Raw genomic sequence first — 21,614 nt, forward strand, 5'->3', positions numbered from 1 at the left:
ATTCACTCACCAGCCCCTTCTGACCCTTCTCTGGAACCAACTTCAGCCTTGATGATTATGCCCAGGCCTGGCCATTTCCTATATCAATTTGGTTCTTTCACTGATCCTACCCTACCTTACCTACCCCATTCCTGTTCTTGCTGGCCTTGTCCCTCCCCAACCCATATGGAGCCTTCGTGTGAGAGAAAAAGGTATCTCCTCTTCAAGGGACTTTTAATGTGCCAGAAAGCCGTCATGATAAATACACAGCCTATAATATCTACAATGTGAATGACTCCCCCATAGGTTGTTCAGTGTACATCCTGCACAACTGTAAACAGCAGCCCTCCCCTTAGCCCTTCACTAGCTATCAACACCGTTCTGTCCAAACAAGCCTTACTCTGTGTGTGTGTGTATCTGTGTGTATGTAATGCTGTTGGGCAGGGAAGTGTCCCAACCTGGTCTAGGGCCATGGCCTTGGATCACACGCTTCTGTGGCCATTGGGAAAAGATGGTGTTCACATGCTTGTTCCTTTAAGTGGGGATGTATTATGGTACTAACTATAAAGGTGTCAGGGTCTAGGAGGAACAGCCATGCAATAGGGCCATCACGTTTGGGGCTTAGTTCTAATTCTAGTTGTGTCAATGTGTGGCTAAGTATAATTCACTTAACCTTTCCAGCATCAATTTCTTTATATTTTGTTTCAGGTGGACACTCTTTTTTGTATAAATTCATGGGGTAAAAGTATAATTTTGTTACATGCATAAACTGCAATAATGGTTGAGTCACTGCTTTTAGGGTTTCCATCACCTGAATAATGTTCACTGTGCTCATTAAGTAATTTATTTTATCATCCATCCCCTTCCCACCTTCTCACCCCTCTGAATCTCCATTGTCTATCATCCCTTTCTCTACATTCATGTGTACATAATATTTAGCTCTCCTTTATGAGTGAGAACATGTGATATTTGCCTTTCTGTGTCTTACTTGTTTCAATTAAGACAGTGGTCTTCAGTTTCATCTATGTTGCTGCAAGAGACATGATTTTATCTATATTTATGGTTGAATATAGTATTCAATTGTGTATATATACCACATTTTATTTATCCAATCATTCATTGGTGGACATGTAGGTCGATTTCATATCTTTGCTACTGTGAACAGTGTTGTGATAAACATGAGCGCAATTATCTTTTTGATATATTGGTTCCTTTCCTTTGGGTAGATACCTAGTAGTGAGACTGCTGGATCAAATGATAGTTCTTTTTACTTCTTTGAGAAATCTCTGCCAGGTATGGTGGCTCATGCCTGTAATCCCAGCACTTCAGGAGGTCGAGGCAGGTGAATTGTTTGAGCCCAGAAGTTTGAGGTTGCAGTGAGCTGTGATTGTGCCACTGCATTCCAGCCTGGGTGACAGAGTGAGATCATGTCTCAAAAAAAAAAAATTAATACTATTTTCCATGGGGGTTGCACTAATCTACATTCCCACCAAAGTGGGAATGTATATTTCCTTTTCTCTGCATCTTCACTGACATTTGTTATTTTTTTACTTTTTAGTAATAGCTATTCTGACTGGGGTATGATAATATTTCATTGTGGTTTTAGTTTGCATTTCTCTGATGATTAATGATGTTGAGTATTTTTCATATACCTGTTAGCTATTTGTATATTTTTTGAAAAATGTCTATTTATGTCCTTTGCCTATTTTTAATTGTATTATCTCTTTTGTTATTGTTATTGAGTTCCGTGAGTTTCTTGTGTATTGTGGATATTAGTCCCCTGTCACATGCATAGTTTGTAAGTATTCTCTCCCATTCTGCAGATTATTCATTTATTCTGCTGATTATTTCTTTTGCCGAGCAGAAGCTTCTTAGATTAATTAAGTCCCATTTGCCTATTTTTTGTTGCCTGTGCTTTTGAGGTCTTAGTTGTTAATTCTTTGCCTAGACCAATGTCAAGAAGAGTTTCCCTAGGTTTTCTTCTAGTATTTTTATAGTTTCAGGTCTTATTTTTTAAGTCTTTAATTCATCTTTAGTTGGTTTTTATATAGAGTGAGATATGGGTCCAGTTTCATTCTTCTGCAAATGGCAATCCAATTTTTCCGCCACCATTTACTGAAAGAGGTGTCTTTTTCCTTTTGTATGTTCTTGTTGACTTTGCCAAAGATTGGTTGGTTGCAAATACGTGGCTTTATTTCTGGATTTTCTATTCTGTTCCATTGATCTATGTATCTATTTTTATAACAGTACCATGCTGTTTTGGTTACTATAGCCTTGTAATATAATTCAAAGTCAGATAATGTGATGCTTCCAGCTTTTTCCTTTTTGCTTAAGATTGCATTGGCTATTTGGGCTTTTTTTTGGTTCCATATAATTTTAGGATTGCTTTTTCTAAATCTGTGAGAAACGATGTTGGTATTTTATAGGGTTTATGTTGAATCTGTGGATTGCTTTGGACAGTATGGTCATTTTATTGATAGTAATTATTCTTATCCATGGGCATGGGATGTTTTTCCATTTATTTCTGTCATCCACAATTCCTTTCTTCAGTGTTTTGTAGTTTTCTTTGTAGCGATCTTTCACTTCCTTGGTTAAACATATATATTCTAGGTACTGTTTTTTTTCTTTTTCTTTTTTTTTTTTTTTTGAGACAGTGTCTTGCTCTGTTGCCCAGGTTGGAGTTCAGTGGCACAATCTCCTCAGGTCACTGCAACCTCCACCTCCTGAGTTCAAGCAGTTCTCCAGCCTCAGCCTCCCAAGTAGCTGGGATTACAGGCAAGCACCACCACACCCAGCTAATTTTTTGTATTTTTAGTAGAGATGGCATTTTGCCATGTTGCCCAGGCTGGTCTTGACCTCCTGAGTTCAAGCAATTCACCCATCTTCGCCTTCCAAAGTGCAAGGATTACAGGTGTGCACCCAGCCAGGTATGTTGTGTTTTTTTGTTTTTGTTTTTGGTAGCTATTATAAATGGGTTTCCTTCTTAATTTCATTCTCGGCTAGATCATTATCAACATGTAGAAAGGCTACTGATTTTCATATGTTGATTTTGTATTCTGCAACTTTCTAAATTCATTTATCAAATTTAGGAGTTTTCTGGTGAAGTTTTAAATTTTATTTTTTGGATATGTCATACCATACCGTATCATCCATAAACAGGAATAATTTGACTTCATCTTTTCCAAACTGTATGCCTTTTACTTCTTTCTCTTGCTTGATTGCTCTGGCTAGGACTCTAGTACTATGTTGAAGAGAGGCGGTAAAAGTGGGCTTCATTGTTTTCTTCCAGATTTTTGAGGAAATGTTTTCAACTTTTCCTTATTCAGTATAATGTTGGCTGTGAGGTTATCTTACATGGGCTTTGTTATTTTGAGATATGTTCCTTCTATGCCTAATTTATTGAGGGTTTTTCTCATGAAGGGATGCTGAATTTTATCAAATGCTTTTCTGAGTCTATTGAGAAGATCATATGATTTTTGTCCTTAAATCTGTTTATGTGATGTATCACATTTATTGATTTGCATACATTAGACCATCCTTGCATCCCTGGATAAAACCCACTTCATATTATCTTTTTGATATTATCTTTATATTACATTATCTTTTTGATGTGCCATTGAATTAGGTTTGCTAGTATTTTGTTGGGGACTTTTGAGTCTATATTTTTCAGGGATATTGGTCTATAATTTTCTTTTTTTGTTGTGTCCTTATCTGGTTTTGGTATCCGGATAATACTGGCCTCATAGAATGTGTTAGAGAAAATTCCCTCCTTCTCTACTTTTGGAACAACTTCTTTTATCGTTTTTATTTCAAAAGGCTTTGATTATATAAACTATTTGCTTTTTACTTTGCTAAAACGTGATCCAAGAGTTTACAATGAATTACAACATACAAAACACCAATAACTTATTGGGGTTGCTATTTAAATACCAAAATGGTAACACACTCATGAAATGCTTTTGAACTTAAAAAGTTGGAGAAATATTTTTCTTGCAAACAGGACAAACTGTCACTAATATTACATAGTGATCTTGGTTCTCAGTGGCTTTATCACAAACTCTTAGTTTGTTACAAGCATATGTAACATGTGCAATTTCTCATGTGTGTGAACTAATTTTCTTTACGAAACTTTTAAATATGCAGAAAATAAATGTGCATAAAACACACCCTCATTTGGGTGCTAGTCACCCAATACATATATCCGAGAACATGGTTAAGTACATAGAATACAGAAAGGAGATGCATCAATTAAAGCTATGGAGAGGATTCCTGCAGAATTAGCATGCAGTTTCTTGTCCTTTGATTTGTCCTAGTGCTAGTTGTCTCTCCAGGAAGGTGGAAGGTGAATGATTCTCAGGAGGAAGAAGGGACTGTACCATAGAAGTGAGTTATGTATGCATGCCAGCCCAAGAGTTGTATCTCACTATCACTGCTAAGTGGTTCTCCCCACTTTCACATTAAGTGATTTAGAGTTCTCTGCTGTTCACAATAGTGTATTAAAGGTCTTGTTCATACAAAAGATAACAGTAACTTCTATCTTAGTTACTCACTTCTTTGATTTTAGCTATTCTTGTCAGTATAAACGAACCAAGCCTCCTTCCTGATGTTGAAACCATCACTGGCATAATGGCCTGAATAGAGAGTGTTTCCTTATGACTGACAACATGCTGACATGGCAGGAGTATAGATTTCCTGGCTTGACATTTTTGATTAGTTCTTCAGCTTTAGCTTTTGTGCAGTCTGTATATACATTTGCTGACTTTCAAAGTCCTTATCAGATCCCACTCTACCCAAGAAAGTCTTGCCATTCTGCAGTGGATTTGCAGTGGACTTGCAGTGGACTTAACTCTGTAGTTATGTTGAGGTCTTTCTCTCTGTGCTCCCCTGTACTGTGCTGCTGTAGGTTCCTAGATAGTGACACTGACCTGTTTGGTCCTCAAGGGCTTCTTCATATCACATGGCTGGAACAGATCAACTTCTCCCTGTGCCTCTTTTGGGTATTTTTCTGTCCTATTCTCATGGAGATTTTGATGGTAGTGATGGCAAAAATTTTCTGTGGAAATGACTTGGATTTCTTATAATCTATAAAGCCTAGATATCCAGGCATTTCTTAAAGATCACCCTTTGCAAAATCCCATGTCTGTATTGCAGGATCATTAGAGAATGTTCAATCTCTTCCCTCTTTATCACCAAGTTCTTTGCTAGGAGCTCCTCTCTCCTTTTTATAAAATCGAATTTCCCATTATGATATATGTGACTCTATTATGTTTTGCTCAAAACCCTCTTTTTAGCTTTGCTGCTTGATCCTTCACGCAGTCTCTGGTTGGCTGAAGCCCTCAGAGCATTTTTCAGTTTATCCTTTCCATCAGAAGCCATCTGGCATTTCCAAAGGCAATTCCTGGCCTCAGAGGAATACTTTTTTGAAGGTATTGATGCGTGAGTGCACAAATTCACCACTGAAAAATTCTCTGTGACTGGAAATTCCTGCCCAGAGGAAGGTCATAGTTCTGTGTTTTCTTTGGATGAGAAGATAAGTTTAAATATTTGGGAATAAGGATTCCCTGCTCATCCTTCACTAGTGACAAATCTTATTAAAGCCATAGTGTATTAGGCAACCTATCAGGACCCTGGGTAACCTACTGAAATTGTGCAATATACTAGAACCCTTGTCCTCACACTTCTTAGCATCATACTCAAGTTCCTGAGACCTAAAGAAAAAATGAGAGAATGTTAAGTGGAATAAGGAAGTGTATTTTTCCTTTAGAAGGCTAATGGATAGGTCATTAAATGGGTTATGAGAATTACAGTAATTCAAACTTTAAGTTGATAATAATTATTGCATACTCCTATAGCAGTATTATCAGCAAAAATCCATCAAGGTAAACTTTCTTTCTCAAGTTCAATATTTATCTTCCACGATTTAATTTTTCTATGTCTTCCTTCACTCGATCCAAGTAGTGGCTTAAAAATTCTTGTGAGAAACACTCCACATACTGGGAATATAGAAGAGAACTTCCTTAACCTGATAAGGGATAGTGTATTAGTCCATTTTCACAGTGCTGATGAAGACATACCCAAGACTGGGCAATTTACAAAAGAAAGAGGTTTAATTGCACTTACAATTCCATGTGGCTGGGGAAGCCTCACAATCATGGCAGAAGAGCAAGTCATGTCTTACATGGATGGCAGCAGGCAAAGAGAGAATGCTTGTGCAGGGGAATTCTTCTTTTTAAAACAATCAGATCTCGTGAGACTTACTCACTATCACAAGAACAGCATGGGAAAGATTTGCTCCCGTGATTCAATTACCTCCCACTGGGTCCCTCCCACAACACATGAGAATTCAAGATGAGATTTTGTGGGGACACAGCCAAACCATATAAGATATCTATGAAAAGCTGACAGCTAATATCATACTTAATGATGAAAGACTGAATGCTTTTCTTCTAAGATCAGAAACAAGGCAAATATCTGCTCTTATAACATTTATTCAACATGGTGTTGTAGGTTCTATCTAGGGCAATTAAGCAAGAAAAATAAAAGCATCTAGATTAGAAAAGAAGTAAATTTATCTTTATTTGAAGGTGACATGATTTTGTATATACAAAACACTAGGGAACTCACTCAAAAACTATTAAAACCAATAAATAAGTTTGACAAGGTTGCAGGATACAAAAATGTACAAAAATCAACCGTATTTCTACACAGTAGTAATGAGAAATGAGAAAATGGTTTTAGCCTGTTTTGTGCTGCTATAATAGAATACTTGAGACTGGGTAATTTATAAAGAAGATAGATTTATTCGGCTTATGGTTCTGGAGGCTGGAAGTCCAAGAGCATGATATGGCATTTGACAAGGGCCTGTATACTGCCTCATCCCATGGTGGAGGGCAGAAAGGCAAGAGAGGGCAAGAGAGCAAGACAGCAAGAGAGGCCCAAACTTGCTTTTATAACAAGCCCACTCTTGTGATAACTAAACCACTCATATGGCAATGACATTAACCCATTCATGAGCTCAGAGTCCTCTGACCTAATCACTAGTTAACACCGCTGTATTGGGGATTAAGTTTCTAATAAAGAAACTTTGGGGAACACATTTAAATCATGGCAAAAATTAAGAAAGTAATTCAATTTACAATAGTATCAGAAAGAATAGATTACTTAAAAGTAAGTTTAACAAAAGAAGTACAAAACTTCTCTGAGAACTATGAAATATTGTTGGATAAAGTTGAAGAAGATCCAAATAAGTGGAAAAACACTACATGTTCATAGATCAGATGACTTAATGTTGTTAAGATGTTAATATTCCCCAAATTGATCTACAGGTTCAATGCTATTCTTATCAAAATCTTAGCTGGCTTCTTTTCAGGAACTGACAAGCTTATTCTAAAACTCATATGAAAGTTCGAGGGACCTGGAATAGCCAAAACGATCTTGAAAAAGGAAAACAAAGTTGGAGGGGTCATGCTACTGGATTGTAAAACTTATTTCAAAGCTGCAGTAATCAAGACGGTGTGATATTGGAATAAGGATAGACATATAGGCTAATGGAATAGAATTGAGAATTCAGAAATGAACTCTCACAATTGTAGTCAACTTATTTTCAGCAAGGCTGCCAGAATCATTCAATGGGTAGGGAATAGTCTTTCAACAAACGATGCTGTGACAACTTGTAGTCACATGCAAAAGAATGAAGTTGGGGCTGGGCATGATGCCTTATGCCTGTAATCCCAGCACTTTGGGAGGCCAAGGCTGGTGGATCATCTGAGGTCAGGAGTTCGAGACCAACCTGGCCAACATGGTGAAATCTGTCTCTATTAAAAATACAAAAAGATAAGCCAGGTATGGTGGTGGGCACTTGTAATCCCAGCTACTTGGGAAGTTGAGGCAGGAGAATCACTTGAACCCAGGAGGGGAGGTTGCAGTCAGCCGAGATTGTGCCATTGCACACCAGCCAGGGTGACAAGAACAAAACTCCTTAAAAAAAAAAAAGAAAAGAAAAGAAAAGAAAAGAATGTTGGACCCTTACTTCACACCATATACAAAAATTAACTAAAGGCCAGGTGTGGTGGCTCATGCCTGTAATCCCAGCACTTCGGGAGGCCAAGGCAGGTGGATCACAAGGTCAAGAGATGGAGACCATTCTGACCAAAATGGTGAAACCTCGTCTCTACTAAAAATACAAAAATTAGCTGGGCGTGGTGGCGCATGTAGTCCCAGCTACTCGGGAGGCTGAGGCAGGAGAATCGCTTGAACCTGAGAGGCGGAGGTTGCAGTGAGCTGAGACCGTGCCACTGCACTCTGGCCTGGCGACACAGTGAGACTCTGTCTCAAAAAAAAAAAAAAAAAAAAAAAAAAAAAAATTAACTCAAAATGTATCAAAGACCTAAATGTAAGAGCCAAAACTATATAATTTTTTTTTTTTTTTTAAACAGTGTTTTGCTCTTGCTGCCCAGGCTGGAGTGCAATGGTGCGATCTTGGCTCACTGCAACCTCTGCCTCCTGGGTTCAAGCCAATCCCCTGCCTCAGTCTCCTGAGTAGCTGGGATTACAGGCGTGCACCACCACACCTGGCTAATTTTGTATTTTCAGCAGAGACGGGGTTTCTCCATGTTGGTCAGGCTGGTCTCAAACTCCCGATCTCAGGTGATCTGCCCGTCTCGGCCTCCCAAAGTGCTGGGTAAATTCTCAGAAGAAAACATAGGTATAAATGTTTGTGACCTTGGATTAGGCAATGGTTTCTTAGTTGTGACACCAAAAGCACAAGCAACAGAAAAAAAAATGGATAAACTGGACATCATGAAAATTAAAAGCTTTTGTGCTTCAAAAGGACACTACCAAGAAAGTGAAAAGACAGCCCATAGGATGGGAGAACATTCTTGCAAATCATATATCTGGTAAGAAACTTGTAGTTAGGATATTTAAAAAAGCCTTTTACAACTGCATGATAAAAAGACAAATAATCCAGTTTAAAATGGTAAAGAATCTGAACAGACAGTTCCACAAGCAGCCAAGAAGCACAAGAAAAGATGTTCATTATCATTAGGGAAATGCAAATCAAAGCCATAAGGTACCATTTCACACCCACTAGGATGGCTATAATAAAAAAGATAATAATAAATGTTGTGAGGGTGTGGAGAAATTGGAACCCTCATACACTGACGGTGGGAATGTGAAATGATACAGGCTTTTAGGAAAACAGTCTGGCAGTTCATGAAAAAGTTAAACATATCATATAATTCAGCAATTTCACTAAGTAAATACATAAGAGAAATTAAAACACATGTCCACACAAAAACTTGTACACAAATGTTTATGGCATTATTCATAATAGTCAGAAAGTGGAAACAACATAAATGTTCATCAACTGAGAATGAATATATAAAATGTGGCATATCAATGCAATAGTATATTATTTGCAATAAAAGGGAATGAAGTATGGACACTTGACACAACAGAGACGAATCTTTAAATATTATGTTAAATGAAAGGACAGGACACAAAAAACCAGAACAGGCAAATCTATAGAGACAGGAGTAGCCTAGCGTTGGTGATGATGGCACTGGGGGATGAGGGCTATGGGTATGGCATTTTGTTTTTGGGGGTGTAATTAAAATGTTCTAAATTGATCTGGTGATGGTTGCACAGCTCTGTGAAGATATTAAATGCCATTGAAGTGAATATCTTAACTGGGTCAATTGTATAATAAGTAAATTATCCCTCAATAAAGTTGTTAAAATTGTTACTACACATGATCAGAGAATATGTCTGTGACAGCTAACGTGGCTTTTTTAACATTTTCAAGTAACTCTTGCTTAATCTGTATGACATAGAGATCTTTCCTACTTAGCAAGCAGTTGTGCCAAGTATCAATGAGACTCTTGTGGGGAATCTTCTTCCATGGGATATTCTGCTTAAATAGTCAGGACATGGCAGAACTAACAATAAGGATTTAACACTGCTTTCATACATCTGGGGTTTACCAAATTGGGAAAAGCCTGCAATTGTTTCTCTAAGTGAGATTAATCATAATTCTGGTTACTCTATGGTTTTCGACAGAGAAAACCAGCTGTCAAAGAAACTGCCTTCTTTGGGAGGTGGAGGAAACCTGGATTGAAACACCAGTCCAGCCAACATTTGAGTTCCCAGTGGATTTAGCCTTGGAAACCAAGATGCTTCAGGGAACAATGTATAACCTCATCTCTCTGATAGCTTTGAAAACAGTTTCTCCTTATGTATATTTAATCACCTTAAAACAGTAGTTCTCAAAGTATGTTTGCAAAATCAGCAGCATTAGCATCATCTGGTAACTTATTAGAAATGTGGGTTCTTGGTCTGTAGCCCAGATCTACTGAATCAGAAACTGGAGGATGGGCCCCAGGAGTCTGTTTTAACAAGAACCCCAGATGATTCTGATGTACACCAAAATTTGAGAACACTGGTGTAGAGAGCTTGTCTTAGCTTCATTCTGTGGTGATGAATTATTCTCTATCAAGCAAGCTTTATTCATTTCTGAATTATGGTAGTTTTTTTCTCTTTCTAGTTCAAATTCCTAATCTTTTCCTGAGAAATTGATACTATTGATGCCAAAGAAAGAATTATTGGGATGACAAGCATTCTATTTGCTGTTGCAGTCCTAATGAGCCTACATTATGTGGCTTACTAAGAATTTTTGAAATGAAATTTTATCTTTAGGTCTAAACACACTATTCATGAAGAAGGCTTGGTTTTTGTGTAAAATTATAGTTTCGCACAGAAGCCATTTTGTTGGACTATCTTCCTTCTCCCAATAGAGCAGCTGATTCCAACATATAGAGGCACTGGACGCCCAATAGGCTCTGCTTGTGAACTGACCTGGAAACAACAGTTTGATTACCCGGAACTCTCTCATTACAAAGGTCTTGTTTCCGGTCTTGTCTTAGTTCTAAGGCTTCCTTACATACTCTTTTTCTCTAGTCAGGGAATCTAGATATTCAGTTTTGAAATGGAATTTGGATTCTTCACTCTTGAGCCCCAATTTCTTTAGCAAGTTGTTCTTTGGCATCAATAGCAAGGTAAGGATTGTTCCTAAATGCTTTGATGAGGGCTCTGATTGGTAGGGGGTGTAGCTGGGACAACACTGTCATACTTGACTCTTTTCTTCTGTCCTTGGTCTTAGCTGATCCAGGTTCCTGTCTTCTCTGGAATGGGTGTCTAGCTCTTAATTTCTGGAACCTAATCTGGGTTCTGATTAGTGTTGATTTGTGAATATATGCTACCAATTGCTTGGTATCATAACCTGGGTAAGGTTTTTGGTTGAAGGCACTGATAAGAATTTTCAATGAAACCTCTGTGAATTTGGTATGACAGTGTCTACTGTTTGTAGCTTTGGTCACATGTGGACAGCCATCCTACACATGTTGCAAGAGAGTTTAGGTGTTGAAGGATGTAACTAAGAGTCAAAATATTATTTTGCTATGGAAAATTTCAAGTACATATAAAGTGAGAGAATAGTGAACTTGATGTTTCACCCACTTTCAACATTTTTTTAGAAAAAGGCCAATCTTATTTCATTAATACACCCACCCCCTCCCTCAGCCTCTAGGATTATTTTAATATTTAATGCATCATATGATCTTATCCTTTAGTAATTCAATATGTTTCTACAAGACAAAGACTCTTTAAAAAAGTATAACCACATAGGCCAGGCATGGTGGCTCACACCTTTAATCTCAGTACTTTGAGAGGCCAAGGTGGGAGGAACACCTGAGCTCAGGAGTTCAAGACCAGCCTGGGTAACATGGTGAAACCCCATTTCTACAAAAAAATGCAAAAATTAGCTGGGCGTGGTGGTACATGTCTGTGGTCACAGCTACTTGTGAGGCTGAAGTGGGAGGATCCTTTGAGCGGAGGCTGCAGTAAGTGGAGATCATGCCACTGCACTCCAGCCGAGGCAACAGAGAGAGACTCTATCTCCAAAAAAACAAAACAAAACAAAACAAAAAAACCCATAATCACAGTACCACAATTACATCTAAAAAATTAGCAATAATTCCTTAATATTAGCAAGTATGTAGTGTTCACATTTCCCTGAATAAATTATAAATATATGTAAGCATATGTTTAAATAATAGTATGTTATTGTGTATATTTAAGAATATGTAATTATGTATATTTAGTATGTTAAGTTAGGATCTAAACAAAGCTTACAGAGATCATTTTGTCTCCTGTCTCTTCTAATCTATAAACTTCATCATCTCCTATTTACCTTTGAAAAAGAAGCAAATAAAATGTGTTGTTAAAGAAATCAGATTGTAGGTCTTGCAAAAATTTCCACAGTCTATAGTTTTCTAGCTTCAATGTCTTTATTTGGAAAACTCCTTTTTTTGACTCATGGCATCTAGTCATCCTCTCATGTTTTCACTATCCAACCTGGTAGCTATTGTCCATATTAACTGGAGACTTTCCACCTGGATCATAGCCAACCTTCCTTTCTATTACATGTCTGTTCCACTGAACAAAGTGTTACTGATTTATCTACTGCATTCCAGGCACCATGTGAGGTGACACAACCCCAGTTCAGGGTTCATGTGGACATCCAACAGCCTAACCTTGCAGTTCTTTGGCCTCTAACTCCAGTGCACATCCTCTTATCTCTTTCAGTCACCCATACCCATGGTCAACCTCAGAACATTGTCATCACTTGGAACTGCTCCCCATTAGAAATTTTAAGCTCAATTTTGATAATAACCTCTCCCATCCTTCCAGCTGTGTCACATCCTTAGTCTAATTACATCATGTTTCAAAGAAATTTCCACCTACTTGTTGCTCCTTTTCTCCCAGTCTATAAGCGCTTTCTATATCTCTTCTTTTTCCTGTAACTACCCTTACCAAAACTCTCAATGGTCTTCCATTCTCTATTCTTTTATTATAATCATCTGTATTTAAGGTCAACCATGTAACTTGGTTTCTGTGTTCCTACAGAGTGACATAGTTTGAATGTTTGTCCCCTCCAAATCTCATGTTGAAATGTGATTCCCAATATTGGAGGTGAGGCCTAGTGGGAGGTGTTTGGGTCATGGAGGTGGATCCCTCATGAATGGCTTGGTGCTCTCCCCACAGAAATGAGGGAGTTCTCCTTCAATTAGTTCATATAAGAGCTAGTTGTTTAAAAGAGTCTGGTGCCTCTCTTCCCTCTTTCTTGCTCTCTCTCACACCATGTGACATATCTGCTCCCTCTTTGCCTTTCACCATATGTAAAAGCTTCCTGAGGCCTCACCAGAAGCCAGGAAGAGGTTGCTGCCATACTTGTACAGCTTGCAGAACTGTGAGCCCAACGAACTTCCTTTCTTTATAAATTATCCAGCCTCAGGTATTTCTAAATAGCAATGCAAAATGGACCAATACAGAAAATTGGTACTGAGGAATGGGGCATTGCTATAAAGATACCAGAAAATGTGGAAGCAGCTTTGGAACTGAGTAATGAGAAGAGACTGGAAGAGTTTGGAAAGCTCAGAAGACAGGAAGATGAGGGAAAGTCTGGAACTTCTTAGAGACTGTCTAAGTTGTGACCAAATGCTGACAGAAATATGAACAGTGAAAGCCAGGTTGATGAAGTCTCAGATGGAAATAAGGAACTTATTGGGAACTGGAACAAAGGCCACCCTTGTTATACCTTAGCAAAGGACTTGGCTGTATTGTGTCCATGCGCTAGGGGTTTGTGTAAGGTTGAATTTAAGAGTGATGACCTAGGTTATCTGCTGGAAGAAATTTGAAATTTTTCATAATCTAATTTTTTCACCACAAAGTGGTCAATAAGTGCCATAGCTCCTTCTAACAGCCTACAATCAGATATGGAAGGAAAGAAATGACTTAAAGTTGGGACTTTTAATTAAAAGGGGAACTGAGGGTAAAAATTTGGAAAATTTGTAGCCTACTCATGTGGTAGGGAAGGAAAGAGCATTTTCACGAAAGGATTCGAAGAGGCCTGCAGAACAACCACTTGCTAGAGAGATTAGCATGACTAAACGGGAGCCAGGTGCTACCATTCAAGGCAAGGGGTAAAGACTTCAAAGGCATTTCAGAACTCTTCCAGGTAGTCCCTCCATTGCAGGTCCAGAGCCCTAGGAGGCAAGAATAGTCTCAGTAGACAAGTCTTGGGCATCGCTGCCCTGAGCCACCTATGGAAGCTGCTTCCCAAATCCCCATAGCTCCAACTCTACCCTTGGCTCAGAGGGTTCCAGGTACAGCTTGGGCTGCTGCTACTCTGGAGGGCACAATCCATAAGGCTTGGTGGCTTTCATGGGATGTTAAGTCTGCAGTTGGGCAGAATGCAAGAGTGAAGGAGGCTTGGCAGCTTCCACCTAGATTTCAGATGTATTGGAAAGCCTGGGTGCCCAGGAAGAAGCCTGCTGTAGGAGTGGGACCCCCATAGAGAGACCCTACTAGAGTAGTGCCAAGGGAAAATGTGGGGTTAGAGCCCCCACACAGAGTCCCCACTGGGGTGCTGCCTAGTGGAGCTGTGAGAATGGTAGAGATATTGGCAGTGTGCACCCTCAGTCTGGGAAAGCCATAGGCATTCAACTAGAACCCAGTAGGGCAGTCAACATGGACCGCTAACCAAAAAGCCACAGGACAGGGCTTACTAAGGCCTTGGGAGCCCACACCTTGCATTAGTGTGCTTAGGAGCCACTCCTGGCCCCCAAAATCTCATGTCCTTCTCATATTACAAAATACAATCATGCTTTCCCAACAGTCCTCAAAAGTCTTAACTCATCCTAGTGTTAACTCAAAGTTTCAAAGTCCGAAGTCTCATCTAAGACCCAAGGCAAGTTCCTTCCACCTATGAACCTGTGAGATCAAAAACAAGTTATTTACTTCCAAGACACAATGGTGGTTTGGGCATCGGGTAAACATTCCTATTCCAAAAGGGAGAAATCAGTCAAAAGGAAAGGGCAACAGGCTCCATGCATGTCTGAAACCCAGTAGGGAAGACACTAAATCTTAAAACTCCAGAATAATCCTTGACACCATGTCCTGCATTAAACATGTGGGGTTAGGAGAGTTTTTTTCTAACCCCATATTTTCCATGACACTTTTTTCCATGACACACTGCCAATATCTCTACCATTTTCACAGCTCCACTAGGCAGCATCCCAGTGGGGACTCTGTGTGGGGGCTCTAACCCCACATTTTCCATGACACTTTTTTCCATGACACTTTTTTTCCCTCTTATTTTACAACATAGCATCAACACTTCCCAAATATGCTTTCGTCTTTTCCAGTTAGTTTTTTCTCCCTTTTCCCAAAGGAACAATCTCCATTTTTCTCTAATGCAGGACATGGGAAAGCATGATTGTATTTTGTAATATGAGAAGGACATGAGATTTTGGGGGCCAGGAGTGGAATAATATAGTTTGGATGTTTGTCCCCTCCAAATCTCATGTTGAAATGTGATCCCCAATATTGAAGGTAGGGCCTAGTGGGAGGTGTTTGAGTCATGGAGGTGGATCCCTCAAAAATTGCTTGGTGCCCTCTCCATAGAAATGAGTGAATTCTTGCTCTAGTAGCTCACACAAGAGATAGACATTTAAAACAGTCTGGGGTCTCCGTCCCCTCTTTCTTGCTTCCTCTCTCACCATGTGATGTGCCTGCTCCCCCTTTGCCTTTCACCGTATGTAAAAGATTCCTGAAGCCTCACCAGAAGCTAAGAAAATGCTGGTGTCATGCTTGTACAGCCTGCAGAACTGTGAGCCAAATAAACCTCCTTTCTTTAGAAATTACCCAGCCTCAGGCATTCCTTTATAGCAATGCAAAGCAGACTAACACACAGAGATAGCAGAAAATTCTCCAATATAGCATCAACATCTCCCAAATATGCTTTCATCTTTTCCGGTTAGTTTTTTCTCCCTTTTCCCAAAGGAACAATCTCCATTTTTCTCTAATGCTCCCTGAAACTCACCACTCAAATCTTTAGCAGATAATATTATTCCCTTATTAACAATAAAATTAGGAATTATATCTAAATACATAGAAACTGGAACTGTCCTGAATGCTTCATTCATTCTATTGATAACTTGTGCTGTGTTGAAACTTGCACTTCCTTGGCTTCCATGACACTTTTCTTTTCTCCTAGTGTTTTTCCTGACCGTCTGCTATTTCTTCTTATGGGCTACTTATCCTTTCTCTCTGCCTTTTAAAAGTTGGTGGTAATCAGAGCTTCATTTTCTGCCTATCTTTCCTCTTATTCTATATGTCTTATTCCTCTGCGATCCTAACAACTCCCACAGTTTTACTTCCCAACTGAATGCTGATTCCCAAATCTCTATTTCTAATTAATATATCTCTCTATAGTTTCCTACTTCCATATGAGCTGACTTCCAGACTGCTATCCACTCTGATAGCTGTAGAGTCAATAGCATCTTTCTCTCACACATTACTCCTTTCACACCTGCTTAGTGGTTGTCACAACTATCCCCTTTGGCATGCAAACAGAAACTGGGGGCCATATCAGTTGCCTCATCTCCATACCCCCCTTTATCTCTCTAATCTACTACCTCTGTCTTAATTCAGGCCACCATAATTTCTTTCATCTTCAAACAGGTCCTGGTAACTATGGCTTCGTACCCTTCAAATGTCTCCTCTCCATTGTTGTCAAGATCTGAAAGGCCCATTATTTCCCTTCTAAAGTTTCCCAACAGACCCCATCCCTCCAGCAGAGAGCATGGCACTCTAATGGCACACACCAGGGAAAGGGTGTGCTGGTGTGTGGGCCTGGCTGGCTCTCTTTCAAAATTCTCTATATAAAACATTGTGTTTTAGTAATACACAGAACCATGTTTCATTTTTTTGAGTCATCTCCCAAACTTGGCCATTGTTACTCTCAAATAAATTTATAAATCATAACTGGCTAGTGAGCTTTAGTAGAAATAATTGTAACACAGTCCTTTAATTAAAAAAATGCCCTACCTTTTCTTCTTTACAACATTTAATAAGAATTAGCTTATGGAAAGAACTCAATCCTGCACTCCACGGATCCTCGTGTGCGGCCTCCTTTTCCTGTCTCATGTGTTTCTCTTCGTATTTCATTTTAGGATAGCCTTCCCATTCCTGTGGGTTAATATAAGTCTCAAAAGATCCTGGAAATACAATTTTAAAAAGATAATTGAATTAGATTTGTTTTGGCTTTGAAATTAAATAATGTTTGGTAATTTAAAAATATCTCTATATTTACTATCAGTTTTAATCACAAGTATACTGTAAATACATCAGTCTCCCCTGCTACCCAACCTAATTAATTAAAAAGTAAAGAATTTAAAATGTAATGAGAAAATAGCAGCAAACCACTTACAAAAGCGAGACTCCGTCTCAAAAACAAAACAAAACAAAACAAAACAAACAAACAAAAAAACAAAACAAAATAATAGGAAGGTTAAAAATAAAAGGATGCATAGAGGTATTTAAACAAATGTGAGCTAAAAGAACATTGAAGTGATAAGAGTAATATTGGGTTAACTAGAATTCAAAGCAAACATAATTAAATGGGACAAAGCAGGTTCTTATATTAATTAAAATAACAAATCCATAATAAAAGTACAATAAAATGAACCCATGTGTGCCAGAAAATAGCATAAAAATATGTCAAATAGTCACTGTTAGAAGTAGAAGAAAAAGGAAGAAAAAAAATAAAATCAGTCTATGATAAATGAAGTAAACTGAAAATTCTGGCATATGTAATTTGAACAACATAAATAATAGCTGAATACACTGACATATTTACATTATGCCCTAATAAACAATACATCATCCCCTGCTCCCTGGCTATAGAATATTTATAAGAAATGGTTTTGTATCTTGTATGAAAGTTAGGATCATAGTTAGCTCTTACAATGGTTATAACATGTACTAAGAATTTGCATTTAAATTTCTGTAGGTACAGAGTGCATGCGGTGTAAACCTTTCAGAAAGCCAAAATAACGAGTGTATTCTCCAGTGAGGAAACAGGTTTCTTGGGTTGGCCATTAGGCACAATTGTTGGCTTGCATTTCAGGCTAGAAAACAACTTTCTCTAGCTTGTCTGCAGGGGTCCTCCTCTGGGAGTTTAATCAGAGCAATCAGAAAGCTAGTGACACAAAAATTTAATAACACTTCTGACCATGGCCTTGGGGAAGTGTTCATCTTTGCAAGATTTCTAATTTATATATGGAATATAGACAATTACAAGGTATGAGACCACAAGGCATACCATGCCACAATACTCTTTAGTTAAAGGTGTTTGCATTATTCTGAAGACCAGGTAGCAGAACCATGTATTGCAAAATGACTACTTTTCCAGTGAGGTTCTCATTATTTTTTGTGTAATCATTAGGACTCCAGCTAATGATGGGGGAAAATAATGCATAAAATATGCATTAGAAGATGGTATCTAATAATGCATTATTTATTCATTTGGAGATGAAAGTCTTGCTCTGTTGCCCAGGCAGTAGTGCAGTGGCATGATCTTGGCTCACTGCAACCTTTGCCTCCCGGGTTCAAGCAATTCTGCAGCCTCAGCCTCCCGAATAGCTGGTACTACCACAACACCAGGCTAATTTTTTTGTATTTTAGTAGAGACAAGCTTTCACCACGTTGGCCAGGCTGGTCTCCAACTCCTGAACTCAGGCAGTCCACCTGCCTCGGCCTCCAAAAGTGCTAGGATTACAGGTGTGAGCCACCACACCTGGCCTAATAATGCATATTTTAAATAACTCCCAACTAATAGGACATGAAACACTTAGAAATAATGAAAGACAAAAGATTAAGGCAATTAGGAAGTTTCTGAAGGTAAGATTGACAATGGGATTAATTATTAAACATCACTTGCAAAGATCTAAAGCTCACTTTTAGAATACCAGCCATCCTATCAAACATGTACAAACCTTCATAAGTCTGTAGCATTTCTGGAATAAACCTTGAAATCTAACACATAAAAACAGGAAAGTTTTTTAAAATTGTTGCAGTTTTAGTCTCAAAGACATGGATAACACACGGTGCTTTTTTATCAAAAAATTTTGAGTTGTCCCTAAATTACTTTGCTTTTCAACCTCCATACCTTCCCTCTTCCTTTGTCTCTGTGTAGATGAGGCTCCATCTAGCTCTTTCTGTTTTGGGTCTGTCCCTAACTGTGCATCTCTGGGTTTCTTCTATGAGTATTTTTCTTCTTGTGTTCTATTTCTACCTCTAGCTGTCTCATTTAACTGGTGCATAATATAGAAACAATTTTTACTAGGGGGGGACAAAAGACTAGGGGGGAATGCACTTTTCAATAAGTTAATGCATTTATTGAAAAGCTTCCCCCCTCCCTAGTCTTCATTTAGAAATCCAATAAATATATTAGGATCTTAGAAATTCTGGTTCATGTGGACTTTAAACCAGCACACTTGCTGGGTATGCTTAGTTAAATAAATATTCATATTAGAAGCATAAGAGTAATTATCAAAAAATAAAAATAGAATTTCAAATCAGTAGAGGGGAAAATAAAGAGTGTGGATGATGCACTTGACGAAGAAAGGAAGGTGAGGAGAAATAAAGGATAAAAAGAAAGGAAGAAGAAAGAGGAAAAAGCGAAGCAAAGAAAAAGCTGGCAAGAAAAATATGCCCAAAATAAAGATGACCAATGTAGTCCAAATAGATCAGAGTTTCTTAACTTTACTAATATTGACATTTTAGATGCTGTAGTTATTTGTTGTGGAAGGTTGTTCTGAGCACTGTAGGAGGTATAGTAGCATCTCTGGTCTCTACCCACTAGATGCCAGGAGCACCACCCCAGTTGTGGCAAACAAAAATGTCTCCAGACATTGTCAGATGGAAATCTTCCCCAGTCAAGAAGAACTGAAATAAATAAATAACCATAATAAATATAATCAGATTGAAATTTGCCTGTTAAAAGAAAGACTTTCATTCTCCTCAAAACAACAACAAAATCCCAACTAAGATACGCCAAAACCATGATGATGACAGACAAAAAATGGAAATGGAAAGTAAAGAATGTAGAAATATATAGAGTGGGAGTACTAAGAGAGGCTTGCTGTAATAATATTTTGAGGTTTTAGGTCAGGATGGCTGACTAGATGCAGGAATTGTGTGCTGCCTCCATGGAGAAGAACCAGAATAATACGCAGATACATTTCAAACAGGGCATCTAGGAGAGAATGCTTGGATTCATTAGAGAAGAGACATGAAGTACCAGAAGTACGTAAGGAGAGGGTTCACGTTAGCTTGCCCATCCAGGAACTGACTGGGCTGGGAGATGGTCCTGGATGCAGGGAAACAGTAAGAGAGAAATCCCTGGAGCTCCAAAACAGGGTTTTATGATCTTGGCTACAGGAGAAACCCTTGACCCACTAGGGCCTTGTGCCTGACATATGGAACTGCCTAAAGATTGTACAGATACATTGCTCTAGAAAGGGAACCCACACAGAATCCCACAGGAATCTGAGCCTGGCGCAGCCTCAGCTGGGTGCCATTTTGAGAACCCAGATCCTGGGGATTTACAGACACAGCTGTAGCCACTGTGCTGCTCCAGGGAGGGAGACGGAAGAACAGGCACACTCATGCACCCCCTAGAGGGTACTTGCTGCCCTGTTAGGAGCTGCTGTTGAGACTGAGATATGAGTGGACCACACTTCTCACAACTTCCTGCTCACGCTGCTTGCCTGAACGGTGCCCCACCCTCTTTAGCCCCAGGCCCAAGGTTCCCTTTTGAAAGTATAATGCTGGGCTGAGCTCCACGCTTTGCTGAGTTTGGGCTGATGTGGCTGTAGCCTCTGCTTGACTAAGGAAGAACAGGGAGACCAGGTCATCCTTCTCATATCTAGGACAATACTCACAGCTCTGTAGCAGGCTGCTGTGAGACAGTTGTGAATGAAACACACTCCCCACAGCTTCTTGATCATGCTGCCTGCCTGGGCAGTGACCCACCCTCCCTGTTTTCAGGCCCAAGGCACCACTTTGAGAATGTAGTGCTGAGCTGTGCTCCATCCTTGGCCTGAGTTTGGGCTGATGTGGCTGCTTCTGCCTCTCAGCCAAGCAGGGAGAGGGGACCAAGGCTCTCCTACATATACCTAGGACAATGCCCAATGCCTTGCTACGAGCTGCTATGAGACCGAGACTTGAGTGGACCACACTCCTCACAGCTTCTCGTCTGTGCTGCTTGCCTGAGAGCGGCTCTACCCTCTCTAGGTGCAAGCCCACGGCTGGCACCATTTTGAGAGGTTAGAGCCATTGTTTGGTGACCTGGCAGCGGTGGCCACAGCAAGCATTTTGGTCTTAGGTGAGGTTAAAGTGGAAGGGAAGAAGGGTCCCCACAGGCAGAATTGAGCAGCGAGTGTGGAGAGTGCCCCAGTAGTAGGTAGTGGAATTACGCTCTCTCCCATCACAAGACTGGAGTGGGAGGAGGGTTGGAGAAGCTGAGGTTTTTCCCAGAGGGCAAGACTTTCAGCCAGAGACAGCTTTGCAACCTAGAACTGGTCTGCATGGGTCACAATGGGGTGTCCCAGCCTATTTCCTTGGTCAGTTGGGGAACAGTGCCTCACCAGCTCTGAGGAGTGGGAGGGAGGCAGACTCCACTCACCTGGAGATCTAACTCTTGATGCAGACTATCCCTAAAGGAGGGGACA

At 39.4% G+C, this 21,614-nt stretch overlaps 1 protein-coding gene across 1 annotated transcript in view; it reads right to left on the reverse strand.

The window, feature by feature from the left end:
• The window catches only part of DNAH6 (dynein axonemal heavy chain 6), a 381,338-nt gene that overhangs the window by 63,837 nt on the left and 295,887 nt on the right, over window positions 1-21,614 (reverse strand). Inside the window, exon 63 of the mRNA XM_015112750.3 lies at window positions 16,927-17,096. Within this exon, the coding sequence (XP_014968236.2) occupies window positions 16,927-17,096 (170 nt within the window). The remainder of the gene's footprint in view (window positions 1-16,926; window positions 17,097-21,614) is intronic.

The sequence above is a fragment of the Macaca mulatta genome, chromosome 13 (assembly GCF_049350105.2).
Source record: "Macaca mulatta isolate MMU2019108-1 chromosome 13, T2T-MMU8v2.0, whole genome shotgun sequence".
In the NCBI taxonomy this organism is placed as follows: Eukaryota; Metazoa; Chordata; class Mammalia; order Primates; family Cercopithecidae; genus Macaca; species Macaca mulatta.